Raw genomic sequence first — 27,080 nt, 5'->3', positions numbered from 1 at the left:
CTGATTCCTATTTGCAACCAGCGATTAATCGCTAGTTAAAAAGTTTTGACACAAACCTTAAACTATTATGGTGTTAATAGAAAAAGCAAATAATCTGCCAAAGAAGTCCCACAAGTTTAGGGCTTATATGAATAAGAAACATGACAGTGTTGGGAATAGTTTTAAAAGTTGCCTCGTCGGTCATATTTCAGTCCTTTTTGTTATCAATATGAGAGAGTTGAGAGCGATGCGCGTTCCCGCGACGGGGCATGCCATTCTCGGCAGGAATGAGTTTCTCACGCGTTCAGGACACTGACGTCACGTCTTACATAATTGATGACAGGACTTCCGACTGGACTACATATCACCGCGAAAAATCATAATTATATTAAAATTGAATTCAAGTCAACAACAGTCAAGGCACTTAAGCTATTTGCATAAAAAAGGATAACCTGAAGGACTTAACTTTTATACCACATTTGTACTTCCAGAGCCAAACAAAGTCTAATAGGGGCAGCAGCCCAAATACAGTGCTAAAATAATTAAGTTGGGCTTCTTTAGTTGGCTTGCTTTTTTTTTTTTTTTTTTTAAGAAAACGTATAGGTCGACACATCATTATATGGTTATTTTAAGTATAAACATTGTCACCAATTCAAAAACATCATTTGTCAAAAATATATGTGTTTATTAACTATTTCAAATCAGAATACCTGTCAAGTACTGAAAATGTTAATGTCGAGCAGGACTGCATGCTATACCCAATTACGTCTGTGTTACTGCCATTTATGTCATGATCACAAATTTAAACAATATTCAACTATTTGAAAAATAATGACAAAAGAAGGAAAAACAAAAAACAACAAAAAAACATATATATAGTTCACTATTTTTGTCTCTATTTAGTACTTGAGATTATTTTTAGAATAAATTGTGTTGTGCACATACAAACACCGTCAAATATGTAAGAGTAAAAATATGTAAACATATTAAAACTAATGCATAATTAGCTAAATCATGACATAAACATGCATTTTGATATTCTGAATTAAACAAAATTGAGTGTAGTGCTTTGTGAACCATAATAGAACTTATTGCAGCTTTGATACGTTACAGAAAATTATTTTTAAAAACAGAATAAAATAATAATAATAAAAAAAAACTAAATGCATTTTTTAACCCACCTTGCTGGTGAATGCTTTTTCCAGTCTAATAAATTAGATCATTTTTATGATTACTTTTCCCTAATCTCATAAAATTTCAAACTGCAAAGTGCAAACAAAAAATTCTGGCAAGTTTAATTTTAAAGCAAATATTAGTATGAACAAAAATATTCTAAAAAAAATATTCATTAGGCTCCTTAAATACACAAAATGAAATTTTGTCGTAGATCACATTAAATCCAGGAAAACATTAATCCATTAAAAGATGTAGTTCTGCAAAATAGATCATTCATTGACTTCCTTAACTTTGATATTTAAAAAAACAAAAATGAATAAAAACAATAAAAACAAACTGTGAAAGTTAGAAAACTCGATTTTATGAAGCCAAAAAAAAAAAAACTGCTGAAAATTATATTAAAAAAAAAATAAAAATGTTCTCGGCTTGATGGCAGTCTGATGTAGTGTTGTACTTTGACCAGCAGATGGTGTAACCCCTCTTCCAGTGTTGCAATTTGTTTGCAGTATATTTTGTAGTGTTGCATTGTGACCAACAGAGGGCGGCAAGAACATGTTTACAACTGTCCAACACCGGATCATAGAATCAGACTCAAGAGTTCAGGTAAAAAAAAGAGGCAAATATCACCCCAAAATTAATAAATATCTGCGTCCTACCTCAGACTTCCCATTTCCCATCAAAAACAACAAACCATTAAAACAAATCAATCCAATAATTATGGTGATTACAAAAATAACAGTATGAATGATCACATTACACTGACTGCAACCAAGTAAAATTTCCACCTAAAGATTATTGTACATATAAGGTGAAATGTTTCTATTTGTGTCCAGAAGAAACAACAATGTACTGGATTAACACTTCTGGCTCAGATCAAATATTAAACTCGCAGCAGTTGTAGCACAGAAAAGCCTATCAGGCAATGCCGTGTTTGCACTGGAAAGTGTAAACCTAACCGATGTTCACACCCACAGACAATGCAACCACTATCACCTGAAGCCCATCCAACACACTTAGTAGAAATAGAAATAGAGTAGAATGGATCCGACTCAGCATCAAATGGAGTCACGTGAAATGGATCTGGCATCTATTCAGAGTGCCTCTTGGGTAAACTCTTTTGCATGATTTCTGCACACATTGGGAAGGGAACAGTAGGATATGGCTCTTATTGGAGTTTTGGCTCCAATGAGAGCCAAAACTCTCATCCAACCTCTTATTAACAACCAATGAGAGCTTGAATAAGAGCCAATAAGAACTAAAACTCATGGGAGAGACTTTTTGTTCCTTCTGGCCTGGGTACCAGATCTTTCTGGATCTGGAATATCCAGCTGGGCATATGATACCTAAATGACAAGATCTCAGATAATGGGTGATCCAACAGCCGTCTGGTTTAAATTATGTGAAGAAGAGGAGTGTCCATGTTCTGTACCTTCATTCAGGAGAGCCCATGTAATGAAGTCAAAAAACAATCACCTGTTTGGGCTATGACAGAAAGGTGAATTAGTAGGAAGGAATATTAATTTACTCAAAGGAGAGGTGTGAATGTGCATTGTTTCATTTGTGTTTGTCCTGTATTTTATCTGCAGGCTTTCCACAACAAGACAGTCGCAGTGGATACAAAACCCAGGACTCTTTATGACCTTAAAAACAATGTTGAAAATAATTATTAATGACAACAAATTCAGCTGATCTGTATCAATTTGCAGAACAGTGCATTTTGTCTCAGTTTTATTTCTTTTAATTATTATGTACCAGAGATCGCATCAAAGTCTGCCAGATTGGTATTTCTTGCCAATTGTAAGTCCCTCAAGGTTTATATTCATGAGATGTTTAATTTACGCAGTAAACAACTCATCCTATTAGAGGAGGAAACATAAATAACAACAGAATAATTAACACCCACTTGTGAAACAGTTTGTCTGCAGGTCCCCCGCAGTCTTTATGATTCTGATTGGTGGGAAGAGACACGACTCTAAAGGTCAAGTGGAGCATGGAATTGGTCCTTTGCCAGGCTCATCTGCTAAAATCTCATTTGTGAGTGAGTTGGACAGGCAACATGCTGGGAAGACGATGACTTTAAGATTCAACTTAATATTATGACAAGATTAAGGAGGCATTTGAAATCCGTTGCACATTTTTGCTTGACCCTCAAGTAAGTCACTTTAACTTTCTAAAAATAGTTGCAATTTTTTCCATGAGTTTATCTTGTGATCATCAGTTATTTATCAAGCATCATTTGCAGTCACACTGTGCATTAAATCTGGCTCCAGCATAGACACTAGCAGAAAGGAATACCCAACAGCTTTAAATCATGGCAGGTAACCTAAAACATCAGACTATAAATACAAATAATTTCACATTCTTTTGAATTTTATGTTTAGAAACTTTAAACAATAACTTCAAAGCACTGTTTTAAAATAACATGACTACAGATGAGAAGTTGTTTTCCTTTTAATCTATGTTAGGTTGGAGAAGTGAAGCTCTCCTGGGGGCCTCCTGCTGCCCCGGGGTCCCAAGCAGTAGCCTGCTTTGCCTTTCGGATGGCTCTGCTTTATAAAATCAAACATTTCGAATAGATCAAGCAGAGTTCAGCATTATGAACGACTACAAAAAGTTGTCTTTTACTCTCAATGAGCACATTTGATTGTGAATATTGTTAAACAACAGAAACTCACAAGTTGCAACTTAATTTGTAAGGAGTTTGTAATTAAAAAAGGTGAATGGACCATATGCCAAACAAAAAGGCTTTCTTACTTCAATGCCCAATCAGCCACGTAGAACAAAAGTTAAACTTTTGATTGATAAAGGACACCTTATCAGCTGGACCTTGTTCAGCCTCCTTATAAAGCATTTATTTTCTGTTTAAAAAAAAAAAAAAAAAAAAAAGACATTATTTTACCAAGTCGCATATCTTGCATGAACAAGTGCGATCTTCAGCGCACAGATGGTTTACGCTCAGAGGGGACCTGGCTGAGTCTTCATCAGCACCAGTCCCACACTGAATGTAGCCAATAATGTTGCCGAGGGGCGGGAGGAAGGGGAGCGCAGGCTGCAGACCCCCTGAGTCTGACGAGAGTCTGGCGGCTTTCTTACAGAGGAGAGGCAGCGGCGGCGGAGATGGACTCACACCTCTGATTACTGCTCATCCTCCACTCAGCTTTTTCGCGGCAGATCTGGAACGGCTACATTTCACAGACGGGATTTGTGTTGGTTCCGGACGGACAGACTGCAGCCACCTGAACGCGGGAAGGAAAGATTTTTGTTTTTTAGTTACATTCCGACGCTCAGTTCGGTGGTCTCACCTGTACTGCCCGGTGGGGAGACTCGCTGCGATCATAATGCATCCGAATAAGTGCTTACCTGAACTGATGGCCGAGAAAAACAGCCTGGACCCGTCTTTTGTTCATGCGGTTCGGCTTCTAGCAGAGGGTAAGTCAGGTAGCCTATTTATTTAAAATCTGATTTGCTGTGAGCGTTAACGTGCTGTTTTTTACTGTAGGCAATGCACAAGAAGACTTTACTTTAGTTTATCTGAGTGCAACTGATATGTGGTTTACTTCGGAACTTTGCAGGATTTCTGCAAACGCGGAAAGTAAAGTGTAGTCAAAGAGTAATCACCTTGTCTCCCAAAAAGTCAGACGCATAACATGTCGGATTTGAGCAGAAAGCTCATTTCAGATTTACATGTGAAACAATCAAACAATTAACAAATCACACCAGTTGTGATGAATTGGAGTTAAAAAGGTTAATCTGTCATTATTTGTCGCTTAAGTTCGTCTTCCTTATTTGACAAAAAGTGAACAGAAAAGTACCAGACTCTGGTCAAGGGATCTGAGACCATATAGTACATCTTTTATAAATATTATAGAAACTGTTTTAACAGGAGGAAAAGCTGAACGAAATTGAAACAACATTTTTAAAAATAAGACTAAAAAAAAAAATTCTGAAATGTCAGATAGATTGACCTAAAACAGGTTTGGCTTTTTTTTTTAAATATATTGCAGGTTTGTAAAATTCAGAGTTTTAGGTTTTCTGATTTAGTTTTCTTCCTGTACTGATTGTCGTATTTTGGCATAGGCTGCTGATAAGTGTCAAGGTACACAGAGGTTTTAAAACATTAAAGTCCTAAAAACGACTGAAGTTTTCTACATGCAACTCCTGTGGTTTAAACTGTTTATTGATGTTCTGGAGAATGTGAAGGAGTGGCCAGAGTCATCCCCAGCCGTATGGACATGGAGTAGCAAAGCCCTCCTCTGTCTGTCTCTGCACACCGCCAGTCAGCTGGCTGAAAGAAGGCAACACATATCATTCTTATTATTTTTTAGGTACAGTTTTAAAACTTAACTTGGCAACCTGGGACATCATCTACGTTTATCAGCAGATGACAAAAAAAATAATAATTATCTACAAAAAGTGTTTGAAAACTGCTGCTAATTTAGCCGATATTAGTCCTGTAATTTCCATGATCCTATGAATCAATATTACAGTAAATAAATTATATACATAATGTTAATTTGATATATTTACTAAAGTACTTTAGCAGCAGTAATATAACTTGCTTTTCTGTCCTCAAATCAAAGCTATTAGATCAAGTGGGAACATTTTTTGTTTTAATGTTTTGTGCAAATTTAAGACACTTTACAATTGGTGTATTTTTAATAATAGTCTTATTTGTAGTTTTTCTTTTTTTAATAGCCAGATGCTCAAGCTCACAGAAAGTAGTGGCGACTGTGATGAAGAAGAATGTGGGTTAATTTTGATCAATGTTGTCATTGCAATATTCATATCACAGTTACATGTTTTCCTGATATCATGTAACCATAGTCATCCTGAGACAATTTCATACCTGCCTTCGCAGACTCAAAGTGACCTCAAATGTCAATTGTGGACGCCTCTCTATTAGGAGTGTGCATATTTAAATCCAACCCACGTTTTCAGGAAAGCATCCCAAGACATCCATTAGTTTCACTTGTGACTCTACATTAACATTAAGGAGCATAATTTTTTTTCTAACGTGTCTCAACTTTTGAATGTGTTTCTCATCGCCTCAATTTAGTTGCTGCAAGATCAGACCTCAAAGAAACCAAATTAAAGATAAAAAGTTAGAATGCAAAATGACGAGTTGTCTGTAAAATACTGTAGAAGATGACAGTATAAAAACAGGGTAAATATATGAATGAATAAGTTTTATGAAAAAAATCTATCAAGCAAACATGAAAAAAAGTAAAAAAAAAAATCCCCAATGACCTTGAAGTTCCTCCATTTAAGCATCATTTGAAACCCATAGTGGTGTAGTTTAAGTAGGATTACCTTCTCCTTTTAGAGTTCTAATTCAAATAAGTATATATACTTATATATATATATATATATATATATATATTTTTTTTTTTTTTACAATTTTACTGATGCAAAAAGTTTAATATTTTTAAAGAAAACTTGTATGTCAGCGTGTTTGTGTGAGAGTAATGTGCATCAACTGGACAGGATGTCTTTGCAGTTCGGTCCCCCCTCCCTTTTGTGTTCCTGCTGAAATGTGTTGATGAGACACCTGACAGTGCCGCTTTTGGCGCTTACTGGAGTGCAGATGGGATCATCTGTCACACACTACATTTTGCCAGATTTTCTCAAGGCTGACTCACATGCACAAAAAAAGTGAAAACAAGAAAACATGTTACAGAGGCCATTAAGACGCTGTCATGTGTAAGAACTCATCAAATGGCGATTTTAAACTTTCTCCGCATACACTTTGCTTCTCAATTAACCAGAACTAACAGTGCAGACTAGCGATGCTTTACAGATAGACGCATAAATAATACACTGGAGCTGTGTGCTTTCCCCTACATCATTGTGAAAACTTCAATTTAAAGCATCATCCATAATACTGGACAACCACCTCTGGAAATGTTCTAAAATTCTGCTGGCTTAATCTTAGGTAACAGCTGGGATTTCTTTTTCTTTCACGAAACTCTTTACTCATTGATAATGCAGAATCCTGCATACCTGCGGGCAGCAAGATAAACTGCTTTCAGCAATTTATTGATTCAGTTATTTATCACTGAACAGAAAGGCACGTAATCCTGCATTATTCATATCACAGACAATGCAACACAAAACATGGATTTATTGTGGTCTTGGATAACATCTCCATATTTAAGAAATATATTATAGCTGCTCCCAACTTTTCTCACTGGTTGATGAAGATGCAACGCTCCGACTGATGGTTCCAAACGTTTATTAAAGGAATTTTCTGTCACATAAACGCCCAAGACCACCGTGAACACTGCAATAAAGTACACAGTGGCAAATATACATCAGTTAAACCGTCATGTTCTCTTATATAAATTGTTCGAATGAAACTTATTACACATACAAACACAAGAATATTCCATTCAATTGTCCATACCGTATGCCCCTCCAACCAGAAGGTTAGGAGTTGCTAGAAGTCCATTTCTTCCAAATTTCAGTTCTTTGTCTTTCCTATTACCGCTTGCAAACCAACTGAGCATGAAACGAAACTTACAGCCCTTTATCGAAAGCATCACGTGACCAAGTGATGACGTAATTGCTGAAGTGGTCAGATAACGCTATTAACCAAACCAAACAATATTTCCTAAAATATACATAAAAATGCTTGACTGCGTTCGCTACACTGCCACCAAAATTACAAAAGGTTTACTTTCACCATATTCAAAGAAATAAAACATGTAATTTTCAATAACTTCAAATTTAACCTTTACCCAAAATTTCCATCAATAGATCTTACAATAGGTGACTGATTTTCATGTTAATGCTGAGCTATTTTGAATAATATTCAACTAACACAACTAATTTCTGCACTGGACGCTCAAGAAATGAAGGTTGTGTTAAGCGTTCACCCTTTGGTCCTAACTTATTTTGGCCTACTTGTATTTTCACCTTTCGTACGAGACCATCATCATCTTTCTGTGCCTCAACTACTCTAGCTAGTGGCCACTCATTTCTGGGAGTGTTTTCATCCTTAACGATAACTACATCTCCAACTTGCACGTTTCGTCTGGTTGCATGCCACTGCTGACGAAGGTTGATGTTGGTTAAGTATTCTCGGCGCCACCTGTTCCAGAACTGTTCTGAGAGATACTGTACTTTGCGCCATCTTTTTCTTGCATACAGATCTTCTTGAACGAACTTTCCTGGAGGTGGAAGGGGTATTGTAGACTTCATAGTAAGTAAGTGGTTGGGTGTCAAGGGTTCAGCACCTTTGGGATCAGTTAGGGTGTTTGTTGTCAGCGGGCGACTGTTGACTATGGACATGGCCTCATAGAAGAACGTTCTTAATGAGGAGTCATCCAGTCTTCCGTTAGCCTGAGCTAGGACAGAGCTCATCACACTCCTTGTCGTCCGAATCTGGCGCTCCCATATGCCTCCCATATGACTGGCTTCGGGAACATTCATAAGGAAGTCACATTCCTTTCTTGCGAGATAGGTCGCAATCCTTTCCTTGTCAAGTTCCATCAAGCACTTTCCCAACTCACTCTTTGCTCCTACAAAATTTGTACCTTGGTCAGATCTAATTTGTCTGACTGTTCCTCTTATTGCAATGAAACATCTTAATGCATTTAGAAATGCATCAGTTGTCAGGTCCTCGAGCATCTCGATATGAATGGCTCTAGAGCTTAGGCATGTTAACAACAGCCCATATCTCTTGTACTCTTTTCTACCTTGCTTCGTGTAAAAAGGACCAAAACAGTCGATGCCTGTATATGAGAAAGGAGGAGATGGCTCTATTCGATCAACAGGCAAGTCAGCCATACGCTGTTCTTCAGTTCGACCCCGCACCCTCCTACAGGTCACGCAACTCCTGATGTGCTTGGCCACAACTTTACTAGCACCCATAATCCAGTAGCCATTGGCTCTGAGATCGTTGAGTGTTTGCCCTCGGCCTTGATGCTGTGTTCTTTTATGGCAATGATCAAGTATCAGATGCGTTACGATGCCTTCTTTCGGGAGTATTACGGGATGTTTGAACTCTAGCGACGCTGATGACCTTCTTAACCTGCCACCAACTCTGAGCACTCTGTCCTCAAGAAACGGATCGAGTTCATACATTTTGTGAGTTCTCCTGAGTTTTTGTGATTGGCTGAGCAGCTTCAGCTCTTCTCCAAATGCTTCCTTTTGTGCTGCCTTGATCAGCACAAGAGCTGCTTTCTTTCGCTCCTCTACTGTAACAGGCCCAGATATGTCCCTATGAGCCAGCCTCTGAATGCGAGCAATGACGTTAAGGCAAGTGACCCAGTCTGAAAACCTTGCCAGCCTTATCAAAAGGTCATTTTCCTGCACAACATCCATTTTCAGGACTTTGACCTCTGGGTCACCTATGAGAAGCTCTGGGGTTGTTGGATTGGTCACAATTTCCTGTTCCCATAAGAACTTAGGTCCCTTTAGCCAATCTGATGCCATTAGATCTGCCACCTTGAGTCCTCTAGATGCATAATCTGCCGGGTTTTGACTTGTTTCAATGTAAAACCATCGATTGGGGTCAGTAGAGTCTATAATCTTCTGGATCCGGTTCGCAACAAAGACGTGAAAACGCCGGGCCTCATTCTTGATATACCCCAGTACCACTTGTGAATCCGTCCAAAAGTACTCAGCATCGATTTTCAAGTCAAGCTCTTCTCTGAGAACTTTACTTATGGCTGCAGAGATTGTGGCAGCGGTGAGTTCTAGACGTGGTATACTGACAATCTTCATGGGTGCTACCCTAGCCTTGGCCATAACTAAAGTGCAATGCACTTGTTCTTCAGCCACGATCCTGATATACGAGCACTGCCCATAGCCATCGTTACTGGCATCAGAAAAGTGATGCAGCTCTATCTTCTGGATCGTGCCAAGATTGTTGGGAACAAAGCACCTTGTTATTTGAATGGTTTGAAGATTGTTCAGATCATTGAGCCATGTCTCCCACTTCGGCCTTAACTCTGGTGGGACAAGCTCATCCCAACCTACACCTCGCTTGCACATTTCTTGCAAGATTCTTTTCCCAGTCAAGATGTAGGGGGCCAGAAATCCTAGCGGATCATATATGCTGGCGACTGTGGATAAGATGCCTCGTCGAGTGGCTGTTCTTTCTTGTTGGACCACATTGAATGAGAAGACATCCATTTCAATGTTCCACTTAACTCCTAGCACTCTCTGAGCTGGTAGCTCTGTGTAGTTTAAGTCCACGTCCTTGACTTGTGGAGCACGCTCACTCTCTGGAATGCTCTCCAAGACCACTTCGTTATTGCAAATAAACTTGTGCAGACGCAGCTGTCCCTTCTGACAGACTTCTCTTGCTTCATGGACAAGTTGCTTGGCCTTTTCCACGGTATCCAAACTGACAAGACCATCATCCACATAAAAGTTTCTACGGATGAAGCTTGCTGCCATGGGGTACTCATGCTCATATTTGGTGGCGAGGTATTTCATGCCGTAATTCGCACAACCTGGCGATGATGCCGCTCCAAATATGTGCACCCTCATGCGGTATTCCTTGGGCTCACTCGCTGTGTTCCCATTCTCCCACCACAGGAACCTCATGAAATCCCGATCTTCTTGAATGACATGAAAGCGGTGGAACATTTTCTCCACGTCGCAGTTGATTGCAATTGGATACTGTCGGAACCGACACAGCACTCCAGTCAAGGCGTTGGTTAAATCCGGTCCCGTGAGAAGGTGGTCATTCAACGAAGTGCCTTCATATTTGGCAGAGCAGTCGAAGACAACTCTGATCTTTTCTGGCTTTCGCGGGTGGTACACTCCATGGTGTGGTATGTACCAGGTGTTCCCATCCTTTGATGTTGCATGGACTTCCTCTGCATCACCATCTTTGAAAACATTGACCATGAACTGATCATAGTCCTCCTTGTATTTGGGATTTTTGTCCATTTTCCCTTTCAGATGTTTCAGCCTAACTGTGGCTAAATGCTTGTTGCTAGGGAGCTGGGGGCGCTCTCTGAAAGGCAGAGGCATCTCCAGATATCCATTGTCATTATGATGGATTCCCTCTTTCAGAATTTGTAGGAACTGAATATCTTCTTGGGAGATCGTTCCATCTGTAGGATTTGTATCCTGAAAATCTCTCTCAAGAGCCTTAATCGCACATGCGGGTGTAATAGGTGGAATTTCCTTTACAGAGATGCGATAGCAGAATCCTGCATTTATTCCTCCACCAGTATTAGGTGTTTTGGCACCAACCACGCTCCACCCGAGGTCTGTTTTCACTGCATATGGCTCATGCTCCGCTCCTGATACGACTTCTTTCGGTTTTAGAGCTCTGACGCAATCGTAGCCTATTAGCAGTCCAGCAGGACAGTCTAGCAGGTCTGGCATCTCATCAGCTATGTTAAGCAAGTGTGTCCATCCTTTGGCTGTTTTTCGAGTTGGAATGCTGGTCTTCTCCAACGGAATATCGTCTCGAGTGTAAGCTGGTGGTAGTTCAATGCATTCTTCGAAACTGTATCCTCTGACCTTTAACCCACAGGCTCTGTGACAATTCACTATTGACCTGTCAGTCATTGTTGACAACTTGAGCTTAATTGGCTCAGTGTGTGCTTCTAGTTTTTCACACACGTCTTCAGTGACAAATGTATTGCTACTTTGTGTATCTAACAGAGCATACACTAAGATCTCTGGGCTACTTTTGACAGTACTAGACAGCCACACTGGGACTATCATTGAAGTGCGGTCAGCATTCGCCATGTTCATACTACACGAAGCAGTAGCGTTACTGTCTCTCTGTTGGTTGGCTTCAGACTTCTCCACTTGAGCCGGTTCGTCATGAAGCGGAGTTGGATGGCCTTTTCTACAAACATTGCATGTAGCCTTTTTCCGACAATCTTTTGCAACATGGCCAACTCTCAAGCAGGCGAAGCACATTTTGTTGGTTTTCACAAACGCTTTCTTCTCTTCAAGAGTCAGAGCAGCAAACTTTTCACATTTGTAAATGAAGTGGTTTTCTTGACAGCATATGCATTTTATTTGCTTCTTTGTTTGAGCAGCAGATGAATTATCTGTTGAGCTTGCTGATTCACCTGAATCCTTAGCTGGAGGATCTTTCCCTTGAGCAACCTTTGTTGTTGTCACGAGGGTTCTGACTTTGATGCGTTTTACTTCTGTGCCTGGTTTCTCGTCTGTCTTCTTCAAAGCATGAAGCGAGGAAACCGGGTTGCAGGCAATGCGTGCCTCCTCGGCTAAGAAGTTTGAGAATGCTTCAAAACTTGGGTATGGCTTGCAGTCATCCAATTCCTTGGTGACGATTCGATTCCATCGAGTGGTTGTCCAGTCAGGAAGTTTCTGAAGCAGCTTTTGATTCTCCTCACAATCGTCTAGAACTTTAAGACCTGATATATGAGGCATTGCATTTTTGCATGAAACAAGAAAATCACTGAACTCTCTTAGTTTTAGTGGCTCTTTTGGTCCTATCTTGGGCCAGCTACTAAGTTTACTCCTAAAGGCTCTTTGCACTATGAATGGGTGCCCATAGCGCTTGTTCAGTGCATCCCAGGCTTGCGTATATGCTTCATTATCACTTCGGTAAAAAGTTCCTTCCAGCACAGACAGCGCATCTCCACTTATATATTTTCTGAGATAAAACAGTCTATGTGCTGGGCTTGTACAGGTAGTCTCTATCAAGGCTTTAAAGCTAGTACGCCATTCAGTGAATTTCAGAGGATCGCCAGTAAAAACGGATGGCTCCGGTGCCGGAAGTCTTGTTAACATCAGAGATTCTTTGAAGGCTTGCACTAGTGTCGCATCATTCAGCTTTTGCTCTGATTGTTTTTCAGAACGAGGAGAGACTGGTGTTTCATGGACAATCTGAGCACATGGCACTGGGTTATGTTGAGTTTGGAACTGCCCTGGAGACAGAGTTATACTTTTCCTTTCTCCTTGGAGCTGACTTGGAGGCAGAGTTATTTCTTGCTTTTCTCCTGTTTCTCCGTTCATTTTCATTTCCTCCTCCTCATACACATCATATTCAGCTTGCATAGCTTCCAGATCCCTTTGGTTTTCCAGCATTTTCAACTTCTCTTGCTGAGCAAACACTTCCTTTCTTTGTGCAGCTATTTCACTCTCTCTGTTTATTTCAGCACGTTTGGATGCTAAACGTGCAGCTACTTCTGTTTTTTTAATTGACATTTGACTTCCTGCTACGCTACCTGCGCCAGCTCTCGATACAGTAGACCCATATACTGATTTGGCATCGTCTCTCTGAAGTAATTTAACGAGTGATTTCTTCACTGCGGCAGCATCGAACTCTTTGCCTATTTCTGAGCAACGTATTTTCAACAGAGCAACTACTTCCTTAGTTACTGAGGTGCAGCTATCCATTCGCCGTCTTATGTCTTGGCTTGGTGTGGTCAATGCACGTAAGCTGTCATACTCCTGCTTTAGGTGTGACTCATATCTTTCTAAAGTAGCTGTCATACTTTCAAGACTCTCTTTGTCACATTCTTTTTTGAGTTGGCTCCTAATGTACTGAACCTCACCTTTGAAGCTGACATAAGTTAACATAAACTTTCTTTCCTTTTTTGCACTCTCTTCTTTTGCATAGTTAAGCCATTTTTCGCTTGGTCTACGCTCTCTTTCTGATCGCCTAAGTTGTTCAGATTCAGAAATTGGTTCCTGACTCTCTACGCTATGTGCTTGCAGACTGTTATCAATTTCAGCAATGCGTTCTGTCATTTGGTCTCTTAATGTTGCATCTGTTTCAGTTTCTAACTTGGTTTGTAAGTCTATTTTTTCTTCTTCAAGAGCCTGAATTACTCCCTCAAGTACAAGAGCACTCTCTTCACTTTGATCCATTTTCTGAATTATTAATAATAAAAATCTTAAGCAAAACCTTAAGCTAAACTTGCTCTATAAGTAATCCTCAGTATTAATTTCAAATATCAAGCATACACATATAGAACCAAACAGGAAATCCAAAGTAGGAATATCTAGTTCCTTAATAACACAGGCCAGAAATATTCACACAAAATATGCACACAATGGCCTTTCACACTTAATTTCAAATATTTACAAGTGATACTGTTTCTTATCAACTAAAACCTGAAAGCCAAAGGCTTGGTGATACCACTCACGACCACGGCGCGCTGTTGCTCTTGTGATTACTTGTGGAAACGGCGCAGTCTCAATCCTTGCCCTGATTGCAAGCCGCCGCCATATTTTGCAAGTCACTGCAATCGCAACGATCCGAGCAGATTGCAAGGTTGAAAGACGAGCGGTAGTTTTCTTCAAGCTGCAGGCGAGTTGTAGTCTTCAAGCTGCAACGGTCCTTTTTCCCTCTCCCCCATCCATCTCAGCATGGCTGGCGAGAAGTTCACAGCTTGCTTTCACCGTGCGGTCTCCCTCGTTGTTCTCTGGCTTCGAGCTGAGCTGCATACGGTGCACGTGTTCTCTTCATACGGTTAACGTGTTCACTTCATACGGTTAACGTGTTCACTATAGCTGCTCCCAACTTTTCTCACTGGTTGATGAAGATGCAACGCTCCGACTGATGGTTCCAAACGTTTATTAAAGGAATTTTCTGTCACATAAACGCCCAAGACCACCGTGAACACTGCAATAAAGTACACAGTGGCAAATATACATCAGTTAAACCGTCATGTTCTCTTATATAAATTGTTCGAATGAAACTTATTACACATACAAACACAAGAATATTCCATTCAATTGTCCATACCGTATGCCCCTCCAACCAGAAGGTTAGGAGTTGCTAGAAGTCCATTTCTTCCAAATTTCAGTTCTTTGTCTTTCCTATTACCGCTTGCAAACCAACTGAGCATGAAACGAAACTTACAGCCCTTTATCGAAAGCATCACGTGACCAAGTGATGACGTAATTGCTGAAGTGGTCAGATAACGCTATTAACCAAACCAAACAATATTTCCTAAAATATACATAAAAATGCTTGACTGCGTTCGCTACATATATTATACACGCCCTGTGAACGAATGATGCACTCTGCATAATCATTTGTCTATATTTGAGCAGATATATGATAGCTTAGGAAGAGGATAATTTATCACCTGGTTGTCCTGTAAGGCCGGAGGAGCGCGGTTGCGTTTTAGTCTGTAGGAACTTTCATATCTTTTTGACATTCAAAGAAACAATGAACTTAATAACATTACAAAACAGCTTTAACAGCCAGTGCGCACAGCTGTCTCGGCATTCGCTGAAACTGTTGAAGGCATTTGTCAGTGGGAACAGGAGGCTAATGACTTCTCAGACTGACAGACGAAAGTCAACTCTTTCTTGCTCTTTACTTTCTTCTCGCTGAAGAACAGTGGAGTTGTGTTTTTTTTTTTGTTTTTTTTTTTATAGTGGGTGGGAGTCAGAGACAAGAAAGGCGAGCCATTAATAGATCCCACTGGTTTTCCTTGCAAGACTCGCCTACATGCCATGTATGGAAACCAGAGGGATTTCTAATGAGCAGAAAGGGAGGCAGGAAGGAAGTGATGGACATCGAGATGAGCACTGGCGTCTCGACGTTCATAAGCTCATTTGTTTCCAAACTAAGTCCTTTTCCATCAGGCTATATTTTGGCAGAAAAATGTTGTAATAGGAAATACATTCTGTCATATTGCAACCTTAACTTTCAAGGATTTTTATTGGGATACTACGTGTTAGACTTGCTCAAACTGGTGCAGAAATATTTGCCAGATAACGATGTGTACACTTTGTTAGATATTTTATTTTCTCACCCTCTGTAGTTAGTGGAGGCCACTTGTGTGTAGTTTCATTCTGGAACAAATATGTCTATTTTATGAAGGTTTGTTAGAAACACTAGAGAGGAAACAGTATCACGAAGGCCAAGGAAACACAACAGACGGGTGAGGGATAAAGCTGCTGAGCATTTTAAAGTGGGGTTCGAGTAGAAACAACATCCCAAGTGAATATCAGACCAGAATCATATTGGATTCAAGTACTAAACTGATCAGTTTAGACTTTGAAATTTCGATTTAGGCTTCCTGTCTTTTCCCCTTTGCAGACGTCTCTGGTGTGTTGTTTTTATATTCCTTTGTGTTCCTTTGCTGTCCTCTGGCTCCCAGCTGCTTCAGGCAGACATCCACTCTGCCTGAGTTTGGTCCTGCTGGACATTTCTCCTGATTGAAAAGGATTTGTCCTCAGCTGTGTTATCCAATCAGAATGCACAGCCCAGGGGTTTGAATCAAGTTGCAGATTAAATGCCATTTTCTGATGACCAATTTCTTCAGTTTTGAATGAGTTGTATTTCTGTCGTGTTTCACCTGCAGTGTCCTAAGTACTTAAATAAAAAAGCATCTGTGGGGGGAAAAGCCCATTTACCTTCTATTGAAGAACTTAAGACTGCTTTTGTAAAATGCTAAAATTAGATCTGGACCACTTTTCACTACAGCATGTTGCGGGCGACCAGTAATTGAGGTTTTGTCAACTCTCAGCAACGATCGTAATGAATGACACTTGTTTTGACAGCTGCTTTGATAGGAAATTGTGGCTGTTCACAAACTCCTCTTCACACTTTTATCCACAGTCATATTTTTGTCTGGCTATTGTCAGTGAGAATACGGCATCAATTCATGAAGCCTGAAAGCTTGACGTAACTACAAAACATTTCGCCAAGCTCATTTTATGTTTCATTGCTTGTTTACCTGTGATAGCTACGTCCGGGACCACAGAGAATCTACAGCAATGCATCCTATTTCTGATTTAGACCTTAATTTAACATCCCAAATTCACTCGTAATTAGTTTAACAACAAACTTAGAAACATTTTTCAGTCTCTACAAACACATATCTATGATTTGAACTTTAATGTGAAACCAGTCATTGAACAGGACACTTGAAATAGAATATACATACTTACATCACACTAAACACATGACTGGTTGTTGCGATAATTAAATACTTTAACTAGAAATATAGTGCTATTTTTCAGATACTTAATTTAGCTGGCTAAAATGGATCGTACCGAGGAACACATTGAGCTAGACATTGTTCTGTCACTACTCATGCATCTTTGGTGACATTTCAAGATCTTTCAAATTTTTCAAATACGCATCTGAAAAATCTACATCACGAACACAATGTACAAATGCTTCAAAGAATATTTATGTCTAGAAGACGCCTGTTGCCCAAACACTGTAAGATGACGTTGCAGTCGCTCAAATCCTCCCTTCAGTCTTTCGTTCCCTCCTTTCTTTCCTTTCTTCCTTTCAGTTGTTTGTGCAGGTAAAACCTGACCACCACAAACATATTTATATATATATAGTGAACTTGTCAAAGGATCTGAAAAAGCATGGGAGTTTGACCAGGACAAAGTATAATCCCTCTTAATGTTTAACTTTTACTTCTCTACTCTGCACTGAGTGTGCATCTTAAAGTCATAAAATTGATTTAGAACATGACTTTTTTTTTCACCTTGAAATCTAAAAATTAATTTCCACTTATATACCTTTCTTTATTGTTCGTCAGTTGTTCTTCACATTTTGCTTGTATCCATTATGGCCTGCCCAGGATCCAGCAGTGACCGAGCTTGTTGTCACAGGTAAACGGCAGCTCTTTCAGTGTGATCTATCAAAAGGACGCCACAATGACATCTCAGGAAAGATATGTAATTTTGGATTGCATTTCCAGCATTTAGCAGACACTCTTACTGAGGGTGACTTACAATGAGTGCTCGGGTTGAATAAGATTAAATTCCAAGGTCACGGGCATTTCCAGCAACAGAAACGAGTGAATGTGCCAAAGATTCAGCTCTCAGACCATAGATATTAGATAGCAGATTATATTGCAATATATTTAATATTCACATAAAAGAGGGGAAGTTTTAGAGAAATACAAAGACACTGGGAAAAAAAACGTCAAAGTCTGACTGGTTAAATTACAATAGGAGTTCTTTATTGTTAATCACATTTTTTTTCCTATTTGGATTTAAGTATACCAGACAGCAACAAGTGTGAAGTAACAGTAATCTAATGAGGCAGGAGGAAAGATATTCATACCACTCTATTTCTTTTACATTTAGTCATGTTACAGACTTGAACGTTTGTGTTAAATTGGCATTTTATGTGTTAGAGGAATACAAAGTAGCACATAAATGTAAAGTCAGAAGACCCAAGCTGAAGTCTTTTGCAGCCTCTACCTTATCCAGGATTCATCTGTCTGTCGTCTCCATCAATGTTTCTATCAACTCATACTTGCTTCCTCCTTCCGTGGTATGTGGAATTATTTTTCCACCACAAAATATTACATGTTGAGCAAAAACGTATCTACACAGAACACCTTCTTCTTTCACTCGCATGCTGTTTTTCTTTAATAGCTTCTGACAAATTTGAAATGGGATTTGTTTTTTGGGGTTTTTTTCAACAGTGACTTAAAAACTATAATTTATTTAAGTGTATCAGAGTAACTTGTAAAGCAATGTATTTTTTATTTATTTTTGTCAACTTTACAGCCACAAGGTATTTTGTTCTCACCAGATAAAGTCCTAATGAGATTTATTGGAGAGTGGGGTTATGACAAAATGCGATACAGTTCAAGAGGCAGGAATGTTTTCATAAGGAACTGTTCAGTCCTTATGAATATAAGAGCTTCACATGTCCTTTGCTTTTATTGCTTTAGAACAATTCGGTTTTTAATGTCTGCCAATAAGTTATATTTTCAATAAAACATTTAATAAAAAACAAACAAATGATGTACACTACTAATAGGTAAATGTCTCAACATATTATGAAATAGTTCATACTGTTGAATAGCAACTAGAGAAAAAAACCCCTAAACTAAACATGAATAAAAGAAAACAACTACCAATAAAACCGTTCATGTCTACCTCCTAAAACCATTTTCTAACACCATTGGCTTCAGATTATATTCATGCAAATTAAACTGTAAACTGATAAATATTAATCTGTATGGTTTTTAATTCTACCTGCCATATCAGTAATTTAAAAGAAGAGCGATCATTAAAAATCCATTGTGATTAAAATGATAAATTACCCCTTACTTTTAATTTGTAATTTTTGTCAAACATAATCACTTTTCGACTCAGCACCCTTCTCTGCAGAGAATTTGAACATAGCTTTGTAATTAGACTAGATGGCCTCGGTGCATCACAGTTAAAATCACATAATCGGCATGTGACCAAACACTTGGTCGCGTGCGGCTCGGAACGCTTTTTCCCAGCCGCATGTATTGTTTTTTATCCGTCAGTGTTTAAAAGAATAGGCCACAGTTAATTGTGCATCTCATAATTCAATCCCCCAACTCTACACTCTTTCAGGCATTGTAACATATTTCAGTGTTTGATCTAAGCAAGCAATCACTTAGCGGGGAGTAATTACACAGATTCATTTTTGCAGCCAGTGTGAAGTCATTATTGCAGATACTGTTCAATGGTTGGAAGAAATCTGTAAATAGTTGAACCCTCTGTGAAAGCACTTAACAACAAGCCTCTGCTATTTGGCTTCTGTCTGCATTTGGCACAGCAACATCTGGTTCAAAGTATAATATAATAACAATTTTGCTCCCTATTGATTGGTATGTAAACAAACATTTCCAAGGATTTTTTGACGTTAATAAACAGCAAAATCAAATAGGTGTGAAGCCAAAAGCCCTACTATTACCTTACACACCCCATGTTTTAGTTATTTTTTTTCTTTTTAAGCTTGCACATCAGATTTAGGGCTATTCAAGGTCCCCTGTCTTTTATGCACCTAGGCAAAGCAAAAAAGCAAGTTGTGGTAAAAAAAAAAAAAAGTAGAAAATAGTCAAAGAAGGATGCTTACTGTGTGCAATTTTTGTCTACTCAAAGCAGACATCAGATTCCTCAACGACCCTGAGTTTGCTCACTGGGTGTGATGATGTGCATGCTTCATGCTCTGTTTTATCTCATCAAATCTCAGTGTGACGTGACAGTGCAGCAGACTGGAGATTAATCAGATGTATGTTGGTGGAAATTAAGGCTGATTGGATTGATTAAGGTGTCATTTCATCACTGTATGCCTGTTTTGTCTGGATTCGTGTTTCTCTGCCAACCCACTGGAAAAGCGCATTTCCACCCCTCCTGCTTAAACCTCCTCTTACAACCCCCAGCAGAGAGACGAGATGATTTGATACCACAGAAACTGTCTGTGATTTGTGTACACATTCTCCTCAGTAGGAGAAAAAGAAAAACTGCATGCTAACATAGACTTTCCAGCAAATAAACAGACATGGATTCGGAATATTGTGTGTCCAAGAATAGTATGTTTTCTCTGGCAGTTTTTGGTGTCAACATATTGAATGTTGTGGTCTCCACATTTAATTGATATAATTTTCTGGAACATTGTTTAGGTTACTTTGATGCAGTGCAAGTTATTCTTATCAAATCCCTGCATGCTGTCTTTTGTATCCTGTGTCTTTTTTTAGTTTTCTGTTATTGGTTAGACCAGAACAAACAAAAATAACACCATTTGGAACAAATTTGCACTCAGGAGATTATCAGGTGACTTTTGAAGGTGTCAATATTGGGTATAAAAGCAGTTTTCAGTGAAGGCTTGTTTTCTTCTTTGAAGAGGTGCCATTGCTTCTTGCTTTCATAAAGGAAAAGTTAGTCTATTATCAATATACTTAGCTTTTAGATAAATTTAGAGATGACAACTGGCTTTTAGAAGAGATGATTCTATGACTGTGAAATACGCATTTTCAAAAAGTAGATATAAATATGCGCTAGGTCTTTATGACTGTTTTTTTATTGTTTAATTGTAAAACAGCAATATCGCACGGAACACTTTTGGCAAATCAAATCAGAGCAGCTCTCAGAAAACTACGGTACCCTAAAGTTTGGCTGAATTTGTTTTGAAAGTAAAAGCTCTGTAGATTTCCAAATGAAGGTTTAGAGATCTAACAATAATAAACTTTTCATCTAACTTTTGATTCAATCTTATCTTTGTAAATGAATTTTGGTTTGGGCCTTGAGGAAATTAATCCTTAAGGCCCAAACCAAATATTTCAAGCCATGTTTTTGTTCCGGTTTGTGCCTTCTGCCCTTTTTACATGATTAACAGACTTTAAAAAAAAAAAAAAAAAAATAGCTTTCATCTGTTTGTATGCAGTATTTTCAAAACAGCTAAAGTGCCCTGCACTAGCAGTACGTTTAGACTTCAAATTGAACATCCAGTATCTGCTAAGCTTTTAAGCAAATTAAATAACAGATTTAAGTTTGTGTGGCATTCTTTAAAAAAAACAAAATCTTCCCAACTTTCCTTCACAGGGAATTTATGCATTTCTTTCCCATTTCAAGGATAAATGTACTTCAAACTGTTATTTGGTCTCTTCTGGTGCTCTGTGTCACTGCATACATGCCAAAGCCGATGTGTTTAACCTTAAGCCATGGCAGGCTGACTTAACAAATTCTCTCTTTTTCAGCAGAAACCTTGTCTCCTAACTCATAGAATTGCACACATACATCTGGCTGCTGTGTGGTTGATACCTTGTTATGTTTTTTTTTTTTTTTTCTCACTGCTGCCTGCTCTGAAGCAGCACTGATGCAGTTCGGGCAGTGAAACAAAGGGGATCAGGGGCACCAGAAAAGCCACTAAGAAGGTTTTACTCATTCAGTCCCCCCAAATGAGATTTTTTTAAGCCGACAAGGAGGACTGAAAGAAGTGACCTTCAAAGTGCACTCGTTCTACTTTGATCTTTAGGCTCCTGCTGCTCTCTACCATGCTCTATACAAAGATGATAGCAGCACTCACCTTTTTCTGGATTAAATAGTGTAAGCTCATTTTCGTTTTTTTTCTCTTCCACACAATTGACTGCTGAATTTACAGACAGGCTGTTGGCTAGAATAAAAGTTTTCCATTATGACTGCTATTCCAAAGTACAATCTACTTTCTGGCCAATTTTAGATTGTTGCTGTAGTCAAGTACAAATTTACATTAGACATATTTGTAAGATATACACTTCTCAGTCAAAAACACAAATTAATTTTTAATTCAATCTAGATCCAAATCTGTTATGTAACCTGCGAACTTAGCACCACTGCAACAAAATGGTTGATCTTAGGATATGTATATATTAACAATACTTAAAATGTAAAACATAGCCTACTTACTCCATGGAGGCTGAAGCAGACTCAGAGTGGATGTCCGCAAGACATGTCTGCACCAAGATCAATTTGTACGACTGCATCCGCATTCCCATTTTTATACAGCAATGCCTGGCGGAAAATGGTGCTCACATCAAACTGTTTTGTAATCAAAACTGAGCTGATAAACCTGAAAGTAAGAGCAATAAGTCGCAAGAACGCCCATCAGCCAGAATGCCATTAACGACTGGGCGGTGGCTTCCCTGGTGGAGAAAAAGCTTGTTTAGCCATGCAACTAGCTTGTCACATTTGCTAGTATCCATTCAAACTGTGGTATATGAGGAAATTTTACATGAGAAATGCATGCAATCGGTACACTGCCCTATGAAATCCCCACAGTCTGGGAATAGTGAGCACGCAGTCTGCGCGGCCTACAGAGTACGCCCCAGTAAGTGGCCCTTTTATTCTTCTTTGATGGAAATATTGATCAAGACCGAGAAAGCCCGGTTTTCCCAATGGCATGAACAGCTTAAAGATTAGATCAAGGGTTCAGAGTGATGTTCTTCAAGTGTTTCATTCTGTTAACGTAGTTTCTCTAAAAAAATTGAATGTCACCCAAAACTAGCAAGATAGAATTTAATTAAAAAAAAGAACTGTTACCATGAAATGCACTGCAAGAAAGACTGCTAACTTGTCTGTTGTCTAGCACACAGCCACAGACATCCTCCATGGAGGAAGGTACTCTGCAAATGGTCACAGTTTGAAAAGCTGACTGTTCACAGAGTTCTGCCTCCGAGCATATTTTGCGAAGTTGAATGGAAGAAAAAAGTGTGATAGAAAGCTTTGTGAAGCTATTCCTGAACGAGAGACAACAGCAAAAGTGCCTTACCTGGGCTAAAGGGGAGAAAACATTACTGATGCACCATTTTCCAACATCTTCTCTTCAGATAAAAGTAAACTCTGGGCTGGAGGTCCAATGTGAAGCTTCCATAGTCAATAAAGATTTGGGGGGCCATCTCAGCTGCTGCTGCTGCCCATCTGTGTTTTCTCAGGTCTAAAGTCTCCCCTCCGTGCTTCACTCTGATGGCAAGCTTTATTGACTGGCCAGCAAACTCATCTGACTTAAACCTCGTAGAGAATCTGTGGAGTTTTGTGAAGAGGGACATGAGAGACACCAGATCAAACAATGTGGAGAAGTTGAAGTTTGCTAATGAAACAACCTAAGCTTTCTTAAACCTCAGCAGACACACGTTCTGTTTACCTCCCACTCACCACTGACACAGTAATTCATGCAAAAGGACCCATGATCAAGCCTAAGTCATACTCTGTACATTAAATAAATATACTTTTCAGTAGTAGGTCAATGTTTCTGTAATAAAAATATGTTTCACCTTTTGAATTGGATCACTGTATCTTAAACAGGAATTTTCAACTAGATTCTAATTTGTGAAGATGCACCTGTATGTGGAGGCTCCTGTTCTGTTTAAATGTCACAAATAGGGATGTGAATCATCTCTACTCATAGGAATAAAAGGTGAGCGAGTTTTCCAGTCTGATTAACTTTGATTTTTAACTGGAGGTTTAAGTCACACTCTGTTCCCATTTGCAGGTGACTGCAGTCTGGGCATTATCTGGTTCACTGACATTACATACTAAAGTCATCTTGGAACCTCTGCAGGAAACATGTGAAAGCACTTTTATGTACAGTACCAGTTACAGGTTTGGGCACACTTTCCTCATTCAGCTGTAATTAGTTTGGTGGTTCTGGTCTCACACGAGTAACAAAGCAAATATTGATCTGTTTTCCAGAAGGAATTGAGTTTTAAGATTTCATATTGTTTTTCTAAGGTTAGATCTTGAACTTTAACTTGATCCTATACACAGCATGGAGTTAAAATGAAAATCGCAGGAAACAAAATCGGAATTGATAGGAATGCTTGCAAGTCAATATTCAGCTTGTGACCATGTTGTGGTTGAAATGAGGATTTTGTTCCTATATGTGGGTATGTAGTTCTAGGAGATTCTTCAGCTTTTTTGTCTGCATGGTGCTTTTAGAGTCAGTCCTCAGAGTAATGAAATGTACAGGTGCTGGTCATAAAATTAGAATATTGTGATAAAGTTCATTATTTTCCATAATGTCATGATAAAAATTAAATTGTCATATATTTTAGATTCATTGCACGCCAACTGAAATATTTCAGGTCTTTTATTGTTTTAATTTTGATGATTTTGGCAAACAGCTCATGAAAACCCAAAATCCCTGTCTCAAAAAATTAGAATATTATGAAAAGGTTCTCTGAACGAGCAATAAAAATAATCATCTGAATCAACAAAGTAACTCTAAACACCTGAAAAAGATTCCTGAGGCCTTTAAAAACTCCCAGCCTGGTTCATTACTCAAAACCGCAATCATGGGTCAGACTGCTGACCTGACTGCTGTCCAGAAGGCCATCACTGACATCCTCAAGCAAGAGGGTGAGAAACAGAAAGAAATTTCTGAACGAATCGGCTGTTTGCAGAGTGTTATATCAAGGCACCTCAGTGGGAAGTCAGTAGGAAGGAAAAAGTGTGGCAGAAAACGCTGCACAACGAGAAGAGGTGACCGGACCCTGAGGAAGATTGTGGAGAAGGGCCGATTCCAGACCTTGGGGGAAGCAGTGGACTGAGTCTGGAGTAGAAACATCCAGAGCCACCGTGCACAGGCGTGTGCAGGAAATGGGCTACAGGTGCCGCATTCCCCAGGTCAAAGGTCAAGCCACTTTTGAACCAGAAACAGCGGCAGAAGCGCCTGACCTGGGCTACAGAGAAGCAGCACTTTGGACCACTGTTGTTCAGTGGTCCAAAGTACTTTTTTCGGATGAAAGCAAACTTTGCATGTCATTCGGAAATCAAAGTGCCAGACTCTGGAGGAAGACTGGGGAGAAGGAAATGCCAAAATGCCAGAAGTCCAGTGTCAAGTACCCACAGTCAGTGATGGTCTGGGTGCCATGTCAGCTGCTGGTGTTGGTCCACTGGGTTTTATCAAGGGCAGGATCAATGCAGCAGCTATCAGAAGATTTTGGAGCACTTCATGCTTCCATCTGCTGAAAAGTTTTATGGAGATGAAAATTTAATTTGGTCTGGAATCGGCCCTTCTCCACAATCTTCCTCAGGGTCCGGTCACCTCTTCTCGTTGTGCAGCGTTTTCTGGCACACTTTTTCCTTCCTACTGACTTCCCACTGAGGTGCCTTGATATAACACTCTGCAAACAGCCGATTCGTTCAGAAATTTCTTTCTGTTTCTCACCCTCTTGCTTGAGGATGTCAGTGATGGCCTTCTGGACAGCAGTCAGGTCAGCAGTCTGACCCATGACTGCGGTTTTGAGTAATGAACCAGGCTGGGAGTTTTTAAAGGCCTCAGGAATCTTTTTCAGGTGTTTAGAGTTACTTTGTTGATTCAGATTATTATTTTTATTGCTCGTTCAGAGAACCTTTTCATAATATTCTAATTTTTTGAGACAGGGATTTTGGGTTTTCATGAGCTGTTTGCCAAAATCATCAAAATTAAAACAATAAAAGACCTGAAATATTTCAGTTGGTGTGCAATGAATCTAAAATATATGACAATTTAATCTTTATCATGACATTATGGAAAATAATGAACTTTATCACAATATTCTAATTTTATGACCAGCACCTGTAGTATTGAGGAGTCATGTGATGTTGTCGGCCTGTTTTCATGTAAAGACTGTGAAACAATTAGGCAAGCTGCACTCAAATGAACAACTCAGACAAAATTTGAAGTCAAAGATTTTTTGTTTGTTTGTTTTGTTGTTTTTTTTATATATATATATATATATATATAAGTCACGGTCAGTACCGAAGATGTCAGTCAAAAAGGCAGAAGTATCCAAATCAGTGGGCAGAGGCAGAGTCAAAAGAGCACAAGGGATCAACACACTAGAGGCAAAAATCTAAAAAAAAAAAACATGCCTGGAATGCTTGGTAGTGGAAACAAAATGGAATGGAGGGAAGGGAACATAGTGAATAAATAAATATGGGAGGTGAAGATGACTGGGAGCAGGTGAGTTCAGTTAAGCATGCTTGAAATCACAGTAGAGCTGTAACGATTCCTCGAATGATTCGAGTACCTCGATTATTAAAATTTCTTGAGGCAAATTATCTGCCTCAAAGCTTTGTTAAATTATGTTTTACTGTTTAGCGCACCTTGTTGCACCCAGTTGATTATTTGTGTTGCACAACGCTATCACTTCTGTCTATGAGTTGTTGACAAATGCTTGCAGCTAGCAGCATAATATCCAAGTTCGGTCGGGGGGGATTTTATTGATTGATGATTATGTCCGGGTTTATATGGAATACAACGGCCTTTCTCTTCCTGGAGCTGCTGCCTGCTGCGTGGCGGGTGTTTGCATGCAGGCAGATAGACAGTTTCTAAACTACAGAAAAGTAATTGTTGGAGACAAATATGAAAAATTGGACTGATGTTCATTTAAGGTATTAATACTGCTATCGTGGCAGTATTCATCAGTATTTCACTTTATCAATTTTTTACTTAGCAATATTTTTTTATTACTCAATTAACCCTCAGAATAATCGAAAGATTACTTGATTACTAAAATAATAATTGACAACAGCCCTAAATCGTAGTCAGCAGAGTTGGGGCAGATAAAATCTTTCATATAACAATGTAGAGATTTTGCAATATTAATTTTACCAAAACCTGTCTATGTTTGCTTTATTTATGTGAAATCTAAAGGACCAAGTGCTGTTCATTTGGCAAAACAAAGGGAGTTATATTTATTGTGAGTCAACAATGTTGGTGTTGTCAAATATTTGAAAAATAATAATTTCTTATTCAATAG

The 27,080-nt window shown here is 39.0% G+C and overlaps 3 protein-coding genes across 4 annotated transcripts in view; 1 reads left to right on the top strand and 2 right to left on the bottom strand.

The window, feature by feature from the left end:
* Nucleotides 1–3,698: 3,698 nt before the first annotated feature.
* The window catches only part of khdrbs2 (KH domain containing, RNA binding, signal transduction associated 2), an 83,909-nt gene continuing 60,527 nt past the window's right edge, over nucleotides 3,699–27,080 (top strand). For both annotated transcript variants that reach the window (XM_088013230.1, XM_088013229.1), the window contains exon 1: nucleotides 3,699–4,584. In XM_088013230.1, coding sequence (XP_087869356.1) covers nucleotides 4,170–4,584 — 415 coding nt within the window. In that variant the 5' untranslated portion in view covers nucleotides 3,699–4,169. The remainder of the gene's footprint in view (nucleotides 4,585–27,080) is intronic.
* On the bottom strand, nucleotides 7,371–9,515 carry LOC148155325 (uncharacterized). The gene is made up of 2 exons (XM_088013042.1): nucleotides 7,559–9,515; nucleotides 7,371–7,435 (listed from the first exon to the last, which is right to left on the bottom strand). The coding sequence occupies exon 1, from the start codon at nucleotides 9,478–9,480 to the stop codon at nucleotides 7,951–7,953; it is 1,530 nt and encodes a 509-aa protein (XP_087869168.1). The 5' UTR covers nucleotides 9,481–9,515; the 3' UTR covers nucleotides 7,371–7,435; nucleotides 7,559–7,950.
* Nucleotides 9,503–15,087, bottom strand: LOC148155324 (uncharacterized). Its single transcript, XM_088013241.1, has 3 exons — nucleotides 14,855–15,087; nucleotides 9,563–14,731; nucleotides 9,503–9,518 (listed from the first exon to the last, which is right to left on the bottom strand). The coding sequence occupies exons 2-3, from the start codon at nucleotides 13,972–13,974 to the stop codon at nucleotides 9,503–9,505; spliced, it is 4,428 nt and encodes a 1,475-aa protein (XP_087869367.1). The 5' UTR covers nucleotides 13,975–14,731; nucleotides 14,855–15,087.

Source organism: Poecilia mexicana, unplaced genomic scaffold (assembly GCF_051168715.1).
Source record: "Poecilia mexicana isolate PSO_F unplaced genomic scaffold, ASM5116871v1 scaffold_15, whole genome shotgun sequence".
Taxonomy (NCBI): Eukaryota; Metazoa; Chordata; class Actinopteri; order Cyprinodontiformes; family Poeciliidae; genus Poecilia; species Poecilia mexicana.
Note: the sequence above shows the minus strand (reverse complement) of the source record. Positions and strands in the feature narration are given on the sequence as shown.

Excerpts from the sequence above, each read along its gene's own strand:
- LOC148155325 (XM_088013042.1), bottom strand. The coding sequence starts at position 9,480 with ATGGATGTTGTGCAGGAAAATGACCTTTTGATAAGGCTGGCAAGGTTT.
- LOC148155324 (XM_088013241.1), bottom strand. The coding sequence starts at position 13,974 with ATGGATCAAAGTGAAGAGAGTGCTCTTGTACTTGAGGGAGTAATTCAG.